Here is a 14,314-nt window from a genome sequence, read left to right as displayed (position 1 = left end):
GACCATATCATTTATCAAATCATTTGTATTAAATATTGTTATTGGTACAATTAAATATTAATAAACCCATATAATTTTATTGTGATAATTATATGTGGAGCATTGCTATTGAGCACTAGTGGTGTCTAGTACCCTTAAGACGTGTCATCTTAGGATTTGCTAGCGATACTCCCTAAAAGCTATTATATTAAACTATATGGAACCCGATACTAAATTAGACCAATATCGATATTAACACGTAAGAGGTTCTTGACACCACTGATACCTTTTAACATTTCTCTTATATGTGATATCACTAATTAATTATAGGTGAGTGCTAGACACCACTAGCACTGCCTTATGATCAAATAAAAAATAATAATAATTATTGATTACTAAATTACCTAACTACATGTAGGTATTAGATCACCAACAAATAAATATTTTTTATCTTTTAATATTGAATTTCAAATATTATTATTATTATTTACTGTATTTATTTAAGAATGGTGGGGAATTAATGGAAACTCTTTAGCGGATATTTCTCATATGCCTAATGGCAACATTGCAGATACATTGAATTAAAAATGGTTATATATTTATTTATTAATCTAAATGGGACGATAAAAATTTGATGAACTTTGAAATTATAATATTAATTATTAATGTTCAATATTTAAGTATGAAAATATAAATAATGATTATACACAAACTTAACACACACTTATCTACTAAGCAATTTCAATTAATTATATTAATTTAATTTTACTTATCAAAAGTAACTTGACACATAAGTGTGTGCGCTTCCCAAATTTGTATATGATTTAATTTGGCGTAACTATGGATAAATTTTTTGTGATGGTTTGTGAGAGAGTCATAAACATTTATTTTTGGATGTCTTTTTAGCTCAGTGTAGGATTTTACTCTTATACCCTACACCAACAAAGATAACAATATCAGTATCAAGGTCAAAAATGACCTTTCCTAGTCTAAGTAATCCCTTAGACTAAACGACACCGTTCAAAACCTCACGACACCAAACTCAGTGTCGTTTGGAACTTAGGTTTAAAGACTCTGATCGAAGAGTCTAGAAATCCTAGCCTCTCAAACACAACACTCAGCCTCCCAAAACTCGAAACCCTAGCAGAGCAAGTTCTCTCTGAGAACTTGCTCGATTCTAACCCTGAAAACCCAGATTCACACCCATACACAAACACATGTTAGATTAAATGAGTGAAAAAACAAAAGATTAAGGAGAGAAAACACCAGAATTTGTTTCAGAGTTCACCCAAATCTGGGCTACGTCTCTGTCAAGCTCTTCTCAGAGATAAAGCTTGATATCCACTATTACAAAGTTGATTTACAAGCTTTGGGAGCTTCCTGTCACAGAAATCAACCAGGTAAACTCAGTTCCTTCCTTTACACTTTATGTTTTTGTTATTTTCTTGCTATTTGTTCTCGATCTAACTCTCTGCTTTGTTTTCTTTGTGCATGTACTTCCTTCTTCGAGTTTCTCACCATGAGATCTGGATTCTCATGTTTGGATCTTGGAGCAGAAGACTAAATCTAGGGTTTAATTCTTCTCTCTCTCTCTCTCTCTCTTTCTTTCTCTGATATGTTTTCTGGCTTAGTTACTTAGGTTATTTGCTTTGATTCATGTATATATACTTGTTGTAGAGTCGGTTGATCAAAGGCTTAGGAGTTAGTTACAATTTCAGTTGTAACTAACTACTAAGTCTAATCGTGTCTGTTTGCTTGTTTCTATTTTTACTTTGCTGATGTGGATATTTGTTGTAAAATTTTTGGAAAAGAGAACTTCACCATACAAATTATTAAAAAGTTGTATAGGGAAGATTATCATTGAGGATAAGGATTGGGTTTAAGGAAATCTGTAAAGAGGTCTAAGTGTTCTGTTTTTGAGTTGTAAAGAGGGCTTTGTCCCTGATTGGAGTTTGTATTTTGAACTTAGTGTTACAATCATTCTGATTAACCAAAAAACAAAGTTTGTATATGATTTATATGTATATATGTACAAATTATTACTCTTATTATTATGCCATCTCTATTGGATTGTTTATATATAACTTTATATATGACCAAAAATTTAATAAAGTTAAGTACTTTCACTATGGGATTTCTCATGAGAAAGGAAACCAAAATCATGACTGGGATTTAGCCCTTTCAATAAAGCTATTAATTAGCTTTGTTATATATACATCCACCCAACCGTCATACGTTTGGCCCTAAAGGAGTTTATCAATACAAGAACTATCAAAGACACAATTTAAGGAAACTGAGATTTAAAGACTTGCAAAAGTTGCTTTAGCCTTTAGCTCATAAGCTTTATTTATAGGATGAGAAAATACTAATTGCATGAGAAAAAAGCTGAAAAACAAAATAACTAACTCTTTAACTGTTACTAACAGGAAATAAAGTAACAATTGTAATAACTAATTAGTTATGTTGTATAATCTCCCCTCAGTGTAGAGTACACCTTAAGCTTTAAGATAGACAAATCTATCTTTACTCAGGGCCTTAATTAGAATGTTAGCTACTTGATCATCAGAAGGCACATATTGAATTTCAAGGTGTTTAGCTACTATCAATTCACGAACGAAGTGTAAATCAATTTCAATGTGCTTTGATCGAGCAGGAAAACTAGATTAGCAATTAGTGATGTAGCACCCTGATTGTCTACCCATATAATAGGAGCTACTGGTAGTTTGACAGGTAATTCTGTAAGAATAGAGATGATCCACTTTATTTAAGCAGCTGAGTTTGCTAAGGCTCGAAATTTACTCTATGTACTTGATCCAGCTGTTTGATGTTGGTCAGGGCACTAACTTTAAGATTTATCTTCTGGTCGCAACAAACTGCCTTTGAAAGCTAATCTCTAATGTATTCCAACAATTCACGGAACTGGGTTCTAACTTTCTGAACTATTCTTTCGCGAATCCCATCAATGTTAACGGAAAACAAAAAAAATTATATATGTATAAATTCAGCTTACTTATCATATAATAATAAAAAAATTGTAGCACATTTTTAATTAGAACCATATTATAAATGTATGATAATAAATTGTAATTAATTATAGCACATTTAAACTATTATAATAAATTGTGCATAATTTTAGTAAAACTTAAATTTTAATAGAACCATATTATGAATGTATTTGATTATATAAAATTAATTTTAATAATCTATAGGATACAATTTTTCTAATAAGTAATGAAACATCTACTTTAATTTTCATTTTTCTTAATGACGTATAAATTTATAGAGATGAGAAAGCCACTTATCAACCTATAGGTTTTATGATCGTAAGTTATGAATTTATCAACTTAACTGATATACACATTATAACTTAAAATTTAAGATGGGATTTGATTGGAATGAATAAAAATATAACACTAAAAATAAAAATGAGAATAGAAATAATAATAAAATGTAATCTTGTTTTGTTTTTTTTTTGGTAAGGAAACAAATATTGATGAACCAATCAAACTTTTACAACACACCCCCGAAAGGGAGTTCAAAGAATAAGACATCAAAAAACTATACATGTAAAGCTGTCATCCAATCCCTATCACTATTAGAAATTTTTCAGAGTAAAATTTTGAACTCTATTACAAATATCTTGCTGAATTATTCTTTCTACTGTGTTCAAATTACTTTAAAGCCCTAAAGAGCTTTATCCTTCACTCTCTAAATATGATAGACCCAAAGCCGTTGTATAGAGTCAAACCTTTTCCTTGACTCAACTATCTCAATAATCCCCCAACATTGTATTTTGAGCTTTTCAACCCAGCTAAGAGTTCACAAGCCTAAGACAGTCTTGACCACAAATCACACAATTTGGGTTGGTAATAATTCTAAACTGAGCCAATCTAGACTAAATTTGCAATCTTTCCAAACGAGTTAACCACAAAATAAAAGCATGCTCGTGAATGATTAAATTACCCCAAACCAACTTTGTCTAGAAGAGATGAAAAAAGAGACACAATATCAATAAGCTTTTTATACACCAAACTAATTATTAAAATTTTTGTTATCTAGTCATTCTTTTTATTTTATTTTATTAAAATAATAAAAAAAATCAGTTTATTAAAATAATATTCTAATACTTTAAAATACAACTAAATAAAATAAAATTGGTTTGTATTCTATTTTATGACCTCCACTTAAACACTACCTAAGTGTGAACCAATAAAATTGTAATTTGTGTAAACTTGTGTTAGATCTTTACCAATGTCCATGCTATTTTGTTCACAGAATATATTCTTAGCTTAAAAGCAACAACTTCAAAGATTTCGATCACCCCTAATATCTCTATTTACAATTATTCTTATTAAGTATATTTTTGCAAAATAATATATGCATTTTTAAACTGAGAATGTAAATTATTTTATTTAATTAACCTATTTTTTTTTGTAAGTTTTTAAATAAATATATTACATTTTAATTTTTATATTTTAACTAAAAATTAATAAAATCTTGTAATAATAGAAGAAACAATCATTCAAGTTTTTGTACTTAATAAATAAAATATAGTCTTTCACACCACTTAAATCCATAATTACCTTTACATAACTTAGGACCCATTTATTATTGGGGTCCTATTATATATATTGAGAATTCTTTTTTAATTTTCCTTCTCCAAATATTACCTGTGCTAATGGAATATCTATAACATCATACTCTAAACATAGCTCAATAAAATAACCACAAGACCAGAAGAAAACTGAGCCATATGGATGTGTGTCTGTGGATGGAGGCTAGCCAAATTTGTTAAGAATAATAATTACTTTAATAAAACAACATATCAGGAGTAGTGGCCGCCACCAGCATGGGATGGTTAAGACGAAGCAGCATATTCATTTGGTCCATCATAAAACTATGATGAGGATCACATTCATACAATTCATTCGTGGTTTGATCATGAAGAAGACTATTATTATTACTGTGACTGTTGCTACTGTTACTATTATTATTATTATTATTATTATTGATGTGGTTTATGATGTCGTTTAGGGAGTGGAGGGTGTGGTTGAGTTCCACCATTTGGGCTCGCAAGACTGAGTTGTGGGCGTCGATGGTCATCAAGTGTTGGGTGGTGATGCTTATGGTTGTCATGATTTGGTTGTTTTCCTTTCGAAGCTTACCCACTTCACCCATTAACTCCTCCAATTGTTTCTGCTTTCGCTGCCGTGAACGCCTCGCCGATTCCCGATTCGATTCCATTCGTTTCCTTTTCCTCATCTCCTCTCCATCATCATCTTTTAAAACCTTCAAATCTTCCTCTGACCCCTGGGACGAGTTTCCACTCGACGAACCCATATATATATATATAAATATATATTAACAGTATAATAATTAGGTGCTTTAAATTAAAGACGCAGGACCCAGATACTAAAAAAAAAAAAGAAAGAAGATAATTAAGTGGTAATACTATTACTATAGTAGTTGTAATTAATTATTAATGGTGGTGAGGATTGAGAAGTAGTTTATGAGAAAACATAAAACCAGTAGAGGAAGACGACTGAAAAAGATTGAACTAAATGGGTCCTGCGCCTGAGTGAGGAATTTATCATAAACCCGGAACGAAGGATTTCACTGAGAACTGGAGACATCAATTTCAAACATTAACAACAACAAAGATTGAACGATACATCTAGAGATAATTATTTTAATAAAACAAAACCCACCACCTCCAAAAGGAAAAATAATCATAAACCCAGATGATGATGATGATGATGATGATGATGATGATGATGATGGTGATTTGATTAACACCCAGATATGCTAGATAGCTATATAATAATAATAATAATAATAATAATAATAATAATAATAATAATAATAATAATAATAATAATAATCTATTAGAATTAGAGAGAGAAAGAGAGGAAGCAAAGGAAGAGGTTGGGAATGGCGTTGAGGGGCCAATTTATAGAACCAAAAAAAGGTGTAAATGGAAATCAAATAATAAAATTTAGTAGAAATTAATTAATAAAAAGAAAAGAATAAAAAGAAAGAAGCGTTGGAATCTCCTCCTCCTCCTGTAGTTAGTATTGTATAATCTAACCATATTTATTACTTTATATATAATATACGGTAATTAGTGCAATTCCCACACATTAAATTATAAATATGGTTGAAGACTTTAGATGCTCGTAGAATGGTGGTTGTATATAATTAGGGAAAAGAAAAAGAAAAAGAATTAAGGTATTTTATTTGGAATGAGGCAGAGAGAGAGATAGAGATAGGAGATTAGAAATGTGGGGTGGAGATGAAATTTCCACAACCGTCCTCCAATTCCAGCTGGTGAGCAGGACACCATAAAAATTATAATATTATTATTAATAATAATAATTGTTCAATCAGGAATATTATATATAATAATAATAATAATAATAAAGCATTTACCATACCATTTCATCACATTTTTCTTTTCTCACTATTTTTTTCAACCTCTATTTCATCGCCACTACCGGATTTAACCGTTATGGTACATTTGTTTTTGGTGATAAAGTTGCAACTGAATTTAGTCAAAAAGAAATCTTGGGGAGGATACGTGTAACAGGTATAAATACAATTGGGTCAATTTTTAGTACATGATTTTAATGTTGCCTTTCAACTAATTTTTCCAATTACTCCTCATTTTCTTGTCTCTTATTTCAATCAAATTTTACACATAAAACAAATTCAACAAATTTTAATTTTTTTAAACATCTAATTTTTAATAATTATTGTATTTTTCTCATCCATTTATCAGACTAGTTTATATTTTTTAGAAAATCTAAAAACTATTTATCTGAAAAGTTCTATGATTTATTTTTTTATTAGACAAAAGAAAAGTTTCTATGTTTAAATTCTTCTTAGGTAAGCATTAATAACATGTTTGGAAAAAATTATCTAATTGTTAGGCAGTGTAATTGTAATTAGGTAATAATTAATAACTAAATTCTATTTTTAAAAAATAAAGTGTATTTGGATGTCATGTAATAATTATAATTATAATTTTATATTTGAAAAATAAATTAATAATTACATAAAAAAAATAAAAAATGCATAACAATTAATTATCTAAATAGTATTATTTTGTAATTACACAATATAATTACACTCATTTTTTTATGGGACCATCTATTGCGGGCACAAGTCTAGTGCCCCGTAACTTGCTTGGAGTCGTCTTAGCCTCAGCCATCTGGTACAGTAGTGCCACTTTCTCTCCGCTTATGGATGAGACTACTGTAGTTTTGAATGACATCCGTTTTTGTCGTCACTTAGGTTATTTAAGCATTCACAATAGTTTCTCTAAAATAGTAAAATTTTAAAAAAAATTTAAAGAACCATACCGAAAACACACTACAGCAAATGCACTAAAAGACACCTCAACAACATGCCTCATCTATGGTGCTAACAATAATAGAGAAGAAGTTAGAGGCTTTGTAGACTCTAACAATGCAAGAGACATTGACACTAGGAGATCTCAATCTGGATATATTTTTCAACTAAATGGATGCACAATCAATTGAAAATCAAATCTACAATCTACAGTGGTATTGTCTACAACAGAGACTGAGTACATAGCATGCACAAAAGCTATTAAAAAAGCACTTTGGCTAAAACTAATTACAACAAAACTTGGTATTAATTAAAGATCAATACTTATCTTATGTGACAGTCAAAGTGCTCTTCATCTCAATAGGAACCAAGTGTTCCATGAGAGAACAAAGCATATTGATGTAAGAATGCATTTTATTCGAGATATAAATTCAGGAGGTAAGATCAAGCAGACATGCTTACAAAGCCCCTGCCTATTGCCAAATTTACAAAGTATCTCCAAATTCTCGATGTTTCAGGTCACAATGAGAATTAAGACTCACAGTTTTCTTTCCTAGGTATATTACAGGTCAAGGTAGAGAATTGTTGTATTAGATTTCCCTATACACATACACACACTTACTTGTACTCGGTGCAAGTGTTAAATTAGTTAGTTAGGACATAAGTGTTTTGACAGTTATGACAGTTAGTGTCATAAGCTCTTGTTGGACACTTATAAATAGATTCAATTAATGTAATTCTAACTAGTCTTGTAACAAGCATTAAGTACATTTTACTATAATCAATAAAACATTACAATTCGATTCTCTCTCCCTGCCTCCCTTGTATTGTATGTGACTATATGCGCGAGTGCATTGTGTTCTTGGTTGTGTAATTTGAATTCTAGTATTGATATGGATCAAAGCTGAATAAGTTTCCAACATTTATAAAGCTAAATTTGAATTTTTTTGGGGTCTTCTATCACATGTCTATGTTCTTCTCAACGGGGAAATATATTGTTCCATACACAAGCTGAGGCCTCTGGTGTGTGTCACAATATGTTTTATTAGTCACTTGCTCTTTAATTTTTTCTTAAATAAAGTCTAGATGTTGGTTACACACTCTCAAAATATTGTTAGAGCATTCTAAGAGCTTTGTGTTTTCCTCTATCATGTTTGAAAAATATCATTGGTTGAAGCACCTGTAGTACAATGATGAGTATGCACTCAATTTATCACATGTTGGATTCTCTTTATGTTCAGTAGATGAGGATTTTTTAGTCTCCAGATCCTTCTACATTCCTTTTGCTCACAATGTGGAAGTTCAAGTCAAGACTGTTTTGTCGCATGGGGGAGCTTCTAATTCTGGGAGAGTTTCTACTTCACCAAGATCATGTGGTTCAGAGGGAGCACACTGCTCCATTCAGCCTCAAATCAAGACTAGTCAATTCATGGGGAGTTTTACAGTTGTGATCACTGAGGGGGAGATGGTACTGATATTACATTTTTTTCCATACTCTGTTGATTAAGTCTTTTGGTTATTGTTAGTCTTGTGAGTTAGTGTTATATTGCTTATGTTGTAGTCATTTGTTGACTGTTTGTCAGTGTATGTTGTCTTTGTTGGCTCAGTGTATGTGGTCATATGTAGTATGTTTGTGGTGAATATAAGTCAGTATGGTTGGGTTTTCATTCAGTTTTTGTTTGCTATCTTTCATGCACTATGGTTTATTCATTGATCATAATTTTCCAAAGGAGAAATTGTTAGAATCATGTTTGTTTGTGTGGCAAATTTATGATTTCAGTGTCAATCTAAGAACATCTGAGATGCATCTTAACATGTCTGTAATCAGTTAAGTTTCAGCTTTGACACATTAGCTTTATTGTATATTGTTAGTTTGTTTTGCTAGCTGTTATTCTTATGTAAATTTCAGTTATGAGAGAATTGTTGGTATATAAGCTAGCTTCTTGATTGTTTTTATCTAACTCACTTATTTGGATATTTTCATTGATATTTTGTCTACTAGGGCAGTTTCTTCTTTCTATCTTCTTCTTCCTTGTTGCAGGTTCCTCCATTATTGAAGTATCCAAGATCTTCAGAGGTGAAGATTAATGAAGGCCACTTCAAATCGTAAGCTAATGGGGATTAATTCAGCTGAATCAAGGCAAGGGATCTTGCTGTGAATCTAAGGGGACTTATATTGGAATCTTAAGTGGTTATTTAAGATGTTAGGGTAAAGTGTAATAAGAATCAATTTGTATATTTATTTCTTTGATTTATGAACTGGTATTTGTATGATGACTATTGATTTTTAGTTGAGTCACATTTACTTGGTTCGTTGGAGACCCTAGCACTAGCCGCTTAGAATGTGTTTCTAGAGGAGGTGAACCTTGTAATCTTGAGTTCATTTGATTATTTTTTTTTTATTATTTAAGCGTTTATATATTACAGCCATGTTTTACCTGGGACTCGAACTCAGGACCTCCAACACACACACACACCCACCTATGGTCACTTGAGCTAGCCTCAAGTGGTTCTTGAGTTAATTTGATTTATTTGCTGCAATTTGTGATTTAGTTGAACCTAGCAAAATACTAGTCAATCATCTAGGGCTTACTCTTTCATAATGATTCTGATGAGAACTTGTGACTTTAATTGCAATTCTTCATTAATAACACTTAGTTTGTCATTGTGTTACTGTAGTATTGATATCAATTTTTGTATATTTAGGAAAATTAATTGTTTTGCCTCATCTTCATTGTCTTCCTCTCTTGTCTTTTTGTTTGTTTTGTTAGTTATTTTCTTGTTTAGCTTAAAGTTTAATCAAATTTTTATCATTTTTGTTGTGGTTGATTTCGTACAATTCAATAATGTAATAATATTTTCGACTTACATTTCTATAATTTGTTTGTGATTGCGTATACTTGCGCACTTATTTATCGATAAAAAAAAAATTAAATTAATTTTTTTTTACTAATATGTGAATCATATCATTGTGTGATGTGATTTGTGAGTATCAAATCAACAATAAAAAAACAAAATTATCATTCTATCTTAATACTCGATTGAATCTGCAAAGACTACTTGGGTAGATATTTGGATTTAATCACATTGATGTGGAGTAAAAAAACATAAAAACTGCATTGTGTCATCAAAGCTACTGAGAATAAATCCTTGGTTCCATCTTATCTAGAATAGAATGTATTATTAGAGATATGATTTTAATATGTCTTTTTCAAGTTTTCTTGATGGAATTGAGGTTTTACTTAGTCTAATCTTTTTCTAGACAAAAAACAAAAACATTTCTAGGATTACTGCATCCTTATGAAATTAAACAGTAATATTTGACTAATTTACAAAACAAAAACAAGTCTCCGTAGTCATTGAACAACACCCATACATATATATACAACTTACAAAGGCCAGCTACCTTGAATGCACAGCCTCCTTCTTCATATAGACATGAAAAATAGAAGGTTAATTATAATATTATATGAACAAACAATGTAGCCCACTTCAGTCTGCACCTTCAAGATTTTGGAGATAAATAAAAAGCTACTTGGATCACTTAAAAGAAACACATGGAAATGAACAAAAACAATTACTTTCACCTTTTCAGAATAGTGTTTTCCTTCCAAAGCCTCTGCAAGTCTAATAAGACTAAGAACACAGCTCAACACTAGCAGATTCTGGATGGTAATGCAGCATTTCTTTCCACATCATCTCCCTTATCATGTCTTCTCCCAAATCCTCGTCTATGTCAAGATCGATTGGAACCTCAGCCAAAGGGTTCGTACTAGGATCATACAGTGGGGACATATAAGGGTGTTGAAGTGCCTCGGTAACACTGATTCGCTTTGACGGGTCGAACACGAGCATCTTTTGAAGCAGATCAATTGCCAAAGGATGAGCATTAGGGTACAGGCGGGAAAAGGGAGTTCCAGGGGAATATGGAATTGATTTTATGAATTTCTTTGCTTTTGGATTATCTATAAATTCAAACTCCTCCTCCCTCTGATTCCCAAGTATGTTTATGATAAGTTTCAGCTGGTTGAGACACTCAGAACCTGGGAAGATAGGCTTACGGCCTAGAAGCTCAGCAAAGATGCATCCAACTGACCACACATCAATAGATGTATCATAGTTGTCACAGCAGAGAAGCAGCTCGGGTGCTCGGTACCAGCGAGTGACAACGTACTCAGTCATGAACTGGTTCTTTCCATTGCTAGTACGTGCTAGGCCAAAATCACAAATTTTTAAATCACAATTTGCGTTGATGAGAAGGTTGCCAGGTTTCAAGTCACGATGAAGGATGTTTGCAGAGTGGAGATACCTGAGGCCCCGGAGCAACTGCATAAGCAAATTTCATTAGTGGAGATTGGACCAAAGGAAAGTTACTTGTTCAATTAAGGTAGAAACATTTCCTTAGGAAACACAAACACAAAAGCATAGTCAGTCAAAACATTAAAGAATAGTGATACTTTCCCGTTTCCATTACACAAAATTGACTTAGACAATATTATAAAATTTAGTTTGGTAAAATAAAGACTCAAGAAAACTTGGTCATGAAAGTATATCAATTCTATTCTCCATTTCCGAAATTCAGAGGCATTTCCTACTTCACAAAAATGACTTACACGAACATTTGTTATTTTTAGCAAAAGGAAAAAGAAAGATAACAAATTGTGGAAAAGTGAGGCTGCAAAAATGCAAAAAGGTTGAAGCATATGCTATAACAGGAGTGAAGATCAAATTATAAAAGGGATGAAAAAGAAAGCAGAGATTCTCTTCTAAAACCATGTAGGAGTGTTGGAGTATGTAGCATATAACTAAGGACAAAACACAAGCCAAATTAAATTTACTCTCGATAGTGCTTTAAAAATGGTGAGTTCCAATCATTCTTAGAGAATACCAGCTTAAAAGAGCAACCAAACTTGTCATGACACCAGAAGTAATATGTTGCTGGTTCTCCAAACCAAGAATTTGTGTCATATTCTCACTAAGATACATTACCAGCTTCCATTCAGAGATAGCATCAGTAGGAAAAATGTAAGATCATTAATGAATAGATTAGATCTGAATTTTGATGAGACTATGAGTTTAAAAAAGAAAAACCAATCTCAGAAACTATTAATCTTGTCTACCATGCAACTGCAACCAATATTCTACCAGTGCAATTCTATTAAATACAAAAGGGTTGCTTGCAGTGGTCAAAGCATACCTGAAAAAGGAAATACTGGCAGTGGTCATTACTAAGTGATTGAGAAGATTTAATAATCTGGTGCAGATCTGTATCCATGAGTTCATACACCAGGTAGACATCCTTGAAACTTTTCCTATGGATAGGCACCATGACATCTTTCAGAGCAATCACATTTTCGTGCCGAAGATGACGAAGCAGCTTCAACTCTCTCAAAGTTCTCAGAGCATCGATTCGGTTGTCAAAGACATTGTGTATTTTCTTAATTGCAACCTTCTCATTGGTTTCCCTATTAACAGATGAGCAAACAATGCCATAAGCTCCACGACCAATTGGCTTGATGGGCACATACTTTGTATCAAGTTCAAACAAGGTTTGCCACATGGAGTAGTAATGCTTTCCTGGGGTTCTAATCCCATTTGGAGGCTCTACAGGAGTTGCCATTCCTATTCCTAGAGAAATGAAAAACATCAATTATAAATAAATAAGCAAACAATACAATTACCATACTTGGATTTAGACTATAAAGATCAGATTTTTTTTCTTTTTTTCGTTTTAAGCTAATAGTAAAATGTACATGTTTTTGGAATCAATTTCGTACAACAAATTAAACCCCACTTCTAGCAAAAAATAATAATAATAATAATAATAATTAAACCCCACTTTGATAATTCACAACTGAAATTGAATAGTCGATATATGATAAAAACATTCTCTGGCTCTCATCTCAAACACTACTTTCAATAATTTACAGACTAAAAAATTAAATAAACAATTTTATTATTATTATTATTATTGAAAAGGAAAGAGCAAAAAGTTACCTTTAACGAGTTAGTGAATTTCTCGTGTCCAATCTAGTTGAGCTACCTTTGACTTAGAATTCTCCCAGTTATGTTCCCGCGAAAGAAATTAAAACCCAGAAAAAACAGATCCTAAACGTTGGCTAATCCACATCCGAATTCATCCCAACTCAGCGAAATTATCAAAGATGCTCGAGATTCCTCCAGTTATTTTGAAACATATCCATCCAATCACAAATCAACACAAATACACACACACACACACGCAGAGAATAAACTTTGCACCGATGGGTTGGTCGAAACGTAGCTCACCTGAACCCAATCAAGCCAGCCGAACTGAGTTTGTCGCCAGTATTAGAGCTTAGCTTGATCTGAAACCTTAACCGCCAATTCTGCAGGTCCGCAGTTTCGATCCGTAAGTTGAATTCATAGTTGGGACTGGAAGGAATGGATCGTAAGTAAATTTATTATGATATGAACAAAGATTCGCTTTCTCGAGATAATCAAAGTAACCCAACCATACCCAACCCACTGAGCTACCCAACACCCTGATAAATTCGTTGCAATTATTGATTGAAATATATAAATATATAAATTAATATTTGTTTAATGTTATAATTAGGTGGTTTCTTTTCCAATCGATCTCACACTCATAGTCATATCCGGCTTTGGCTCTTTGTAAACGTATCAACGGATATTTTATTCAAAACCGTCCCAAACATACGGATAGGATATGGCCTATTGTTTATAATAGTTGCATTTTTTTTTTCACCTAATAGTGGTAGAAAATTGTGATTTTCTTTTTAAAATAACTAATTTCTTTAAAATAAAAGGATATATTAACAATAAACAGACTTTGAAGGAATTTCCTTGTGAGAGTACTAAGGATAATAAATGCAAACTTTGTAGGAATTGTTTCTATGATAAAATTTGTCTCCCAAAATAATATGGAGGAATTGATTTTAGAAATGGGTGAAAATAAAATAAAGTAATGATGAGTAAATATAAT

The 14,314-nt window shown here is 31.8% G+C and overlaps 2 protein-coding genes across 2 annotated transcripts; both read right to left on the bottom strand.

Annotated features, from left to right (window-relative positions):
* Positions 1 to 4,506: 4,506 nt before the first annotated feature.
* On the bottom strand, positions 4,507 to 6,176 carry LOC115701189 (bZIP transcription factor 11). Its single transcript, XM_030628914.2, has one exon. The coding sequence runs from the start codon at positions 5,317 to 5,319 to the stop codon at positions 4,789 to 4,791; it is 531 nt and encodes a 176-aa protein (XP_030484774.1). The 5' UTR covers positions 5,320 to 6,176; the 3' UTR covers positions 4,507 to 4,788.
* A 4,431-nt stretch (positions 6,177 to 10,607) lies between these two features.
* LOC115701181 (mitogen-activated protein kinase homolog NTF3) lies at positions 10,608 to 14,049 on the bottom strand. Its single transcript, XM_030628907.2, has 3 exons — positions 13,327 to 14,049; positions 12,527 to 12,957; positions 10,608 to 11,655 (listed from the first exon to the last, which is right to left on the bottom strand). Exons 2-3 carry the CDS (start codon positions 12,947 to 12,949, stop codon positions 10,966 to 10,968), a joined length of 1,113 nt encoding a protein of 370 aa, XP_030484767.2. The 5' UTR covers positions 12,950 to 12,957; positions 13,327 to 14,049; the 3' UTR covers positions 10,608 to 10,965.
* Positions 14,050 to 14,314: the final 265 nt, after the last annotated feature.

This window comes from Cannabis sativa, chromosome X, assembly GCF_029168945.1.
Source record: "Cannabis sativa cultivar Pink pepper isolate KNU-18-1 chromosome X, ASM2916894v1, whole genome shotgun sequence".
Classification (NCBI taxonomy): Eukaryota; Viridiplantae; Streptophyta; class Magnoliopsida; order Rosales; family Cannabaceae; genus Cannabis; species Cannabis sativa.
Note: the sequence above shows the minus strand (reverse complement) of the source record. Positions and strands in the feature narration are given on the sequence as shown.

What these genes read in the sequence shown, in the direction of transcription:
- LOC115701189 (XM_030628914.2), bottom strand. Translation starts at nt 5,319, where the DNA reads ATGGGTTCGTCGAGTGGAAACTCGTCCCAGGGGTCAGAGGAAGATTTG.
- LOC115701181 (XM_030628907.2), bottom strand. Translation starts at nt 12,949, where the DNA reads ATGGCAACTCCTGTAGAGCCTCCAAATGGGATTAGAACCCCAGGAAAG. An exon ending in GCCAGTATTTCCTTTTTCAG is followed by an intron (nt 11,656 to 12,526) that starts GTATGCTTTGAC and finishes TTGCTTATGCAG; the next exon opens with TTGCTCCGGGGCCTCAGGTA.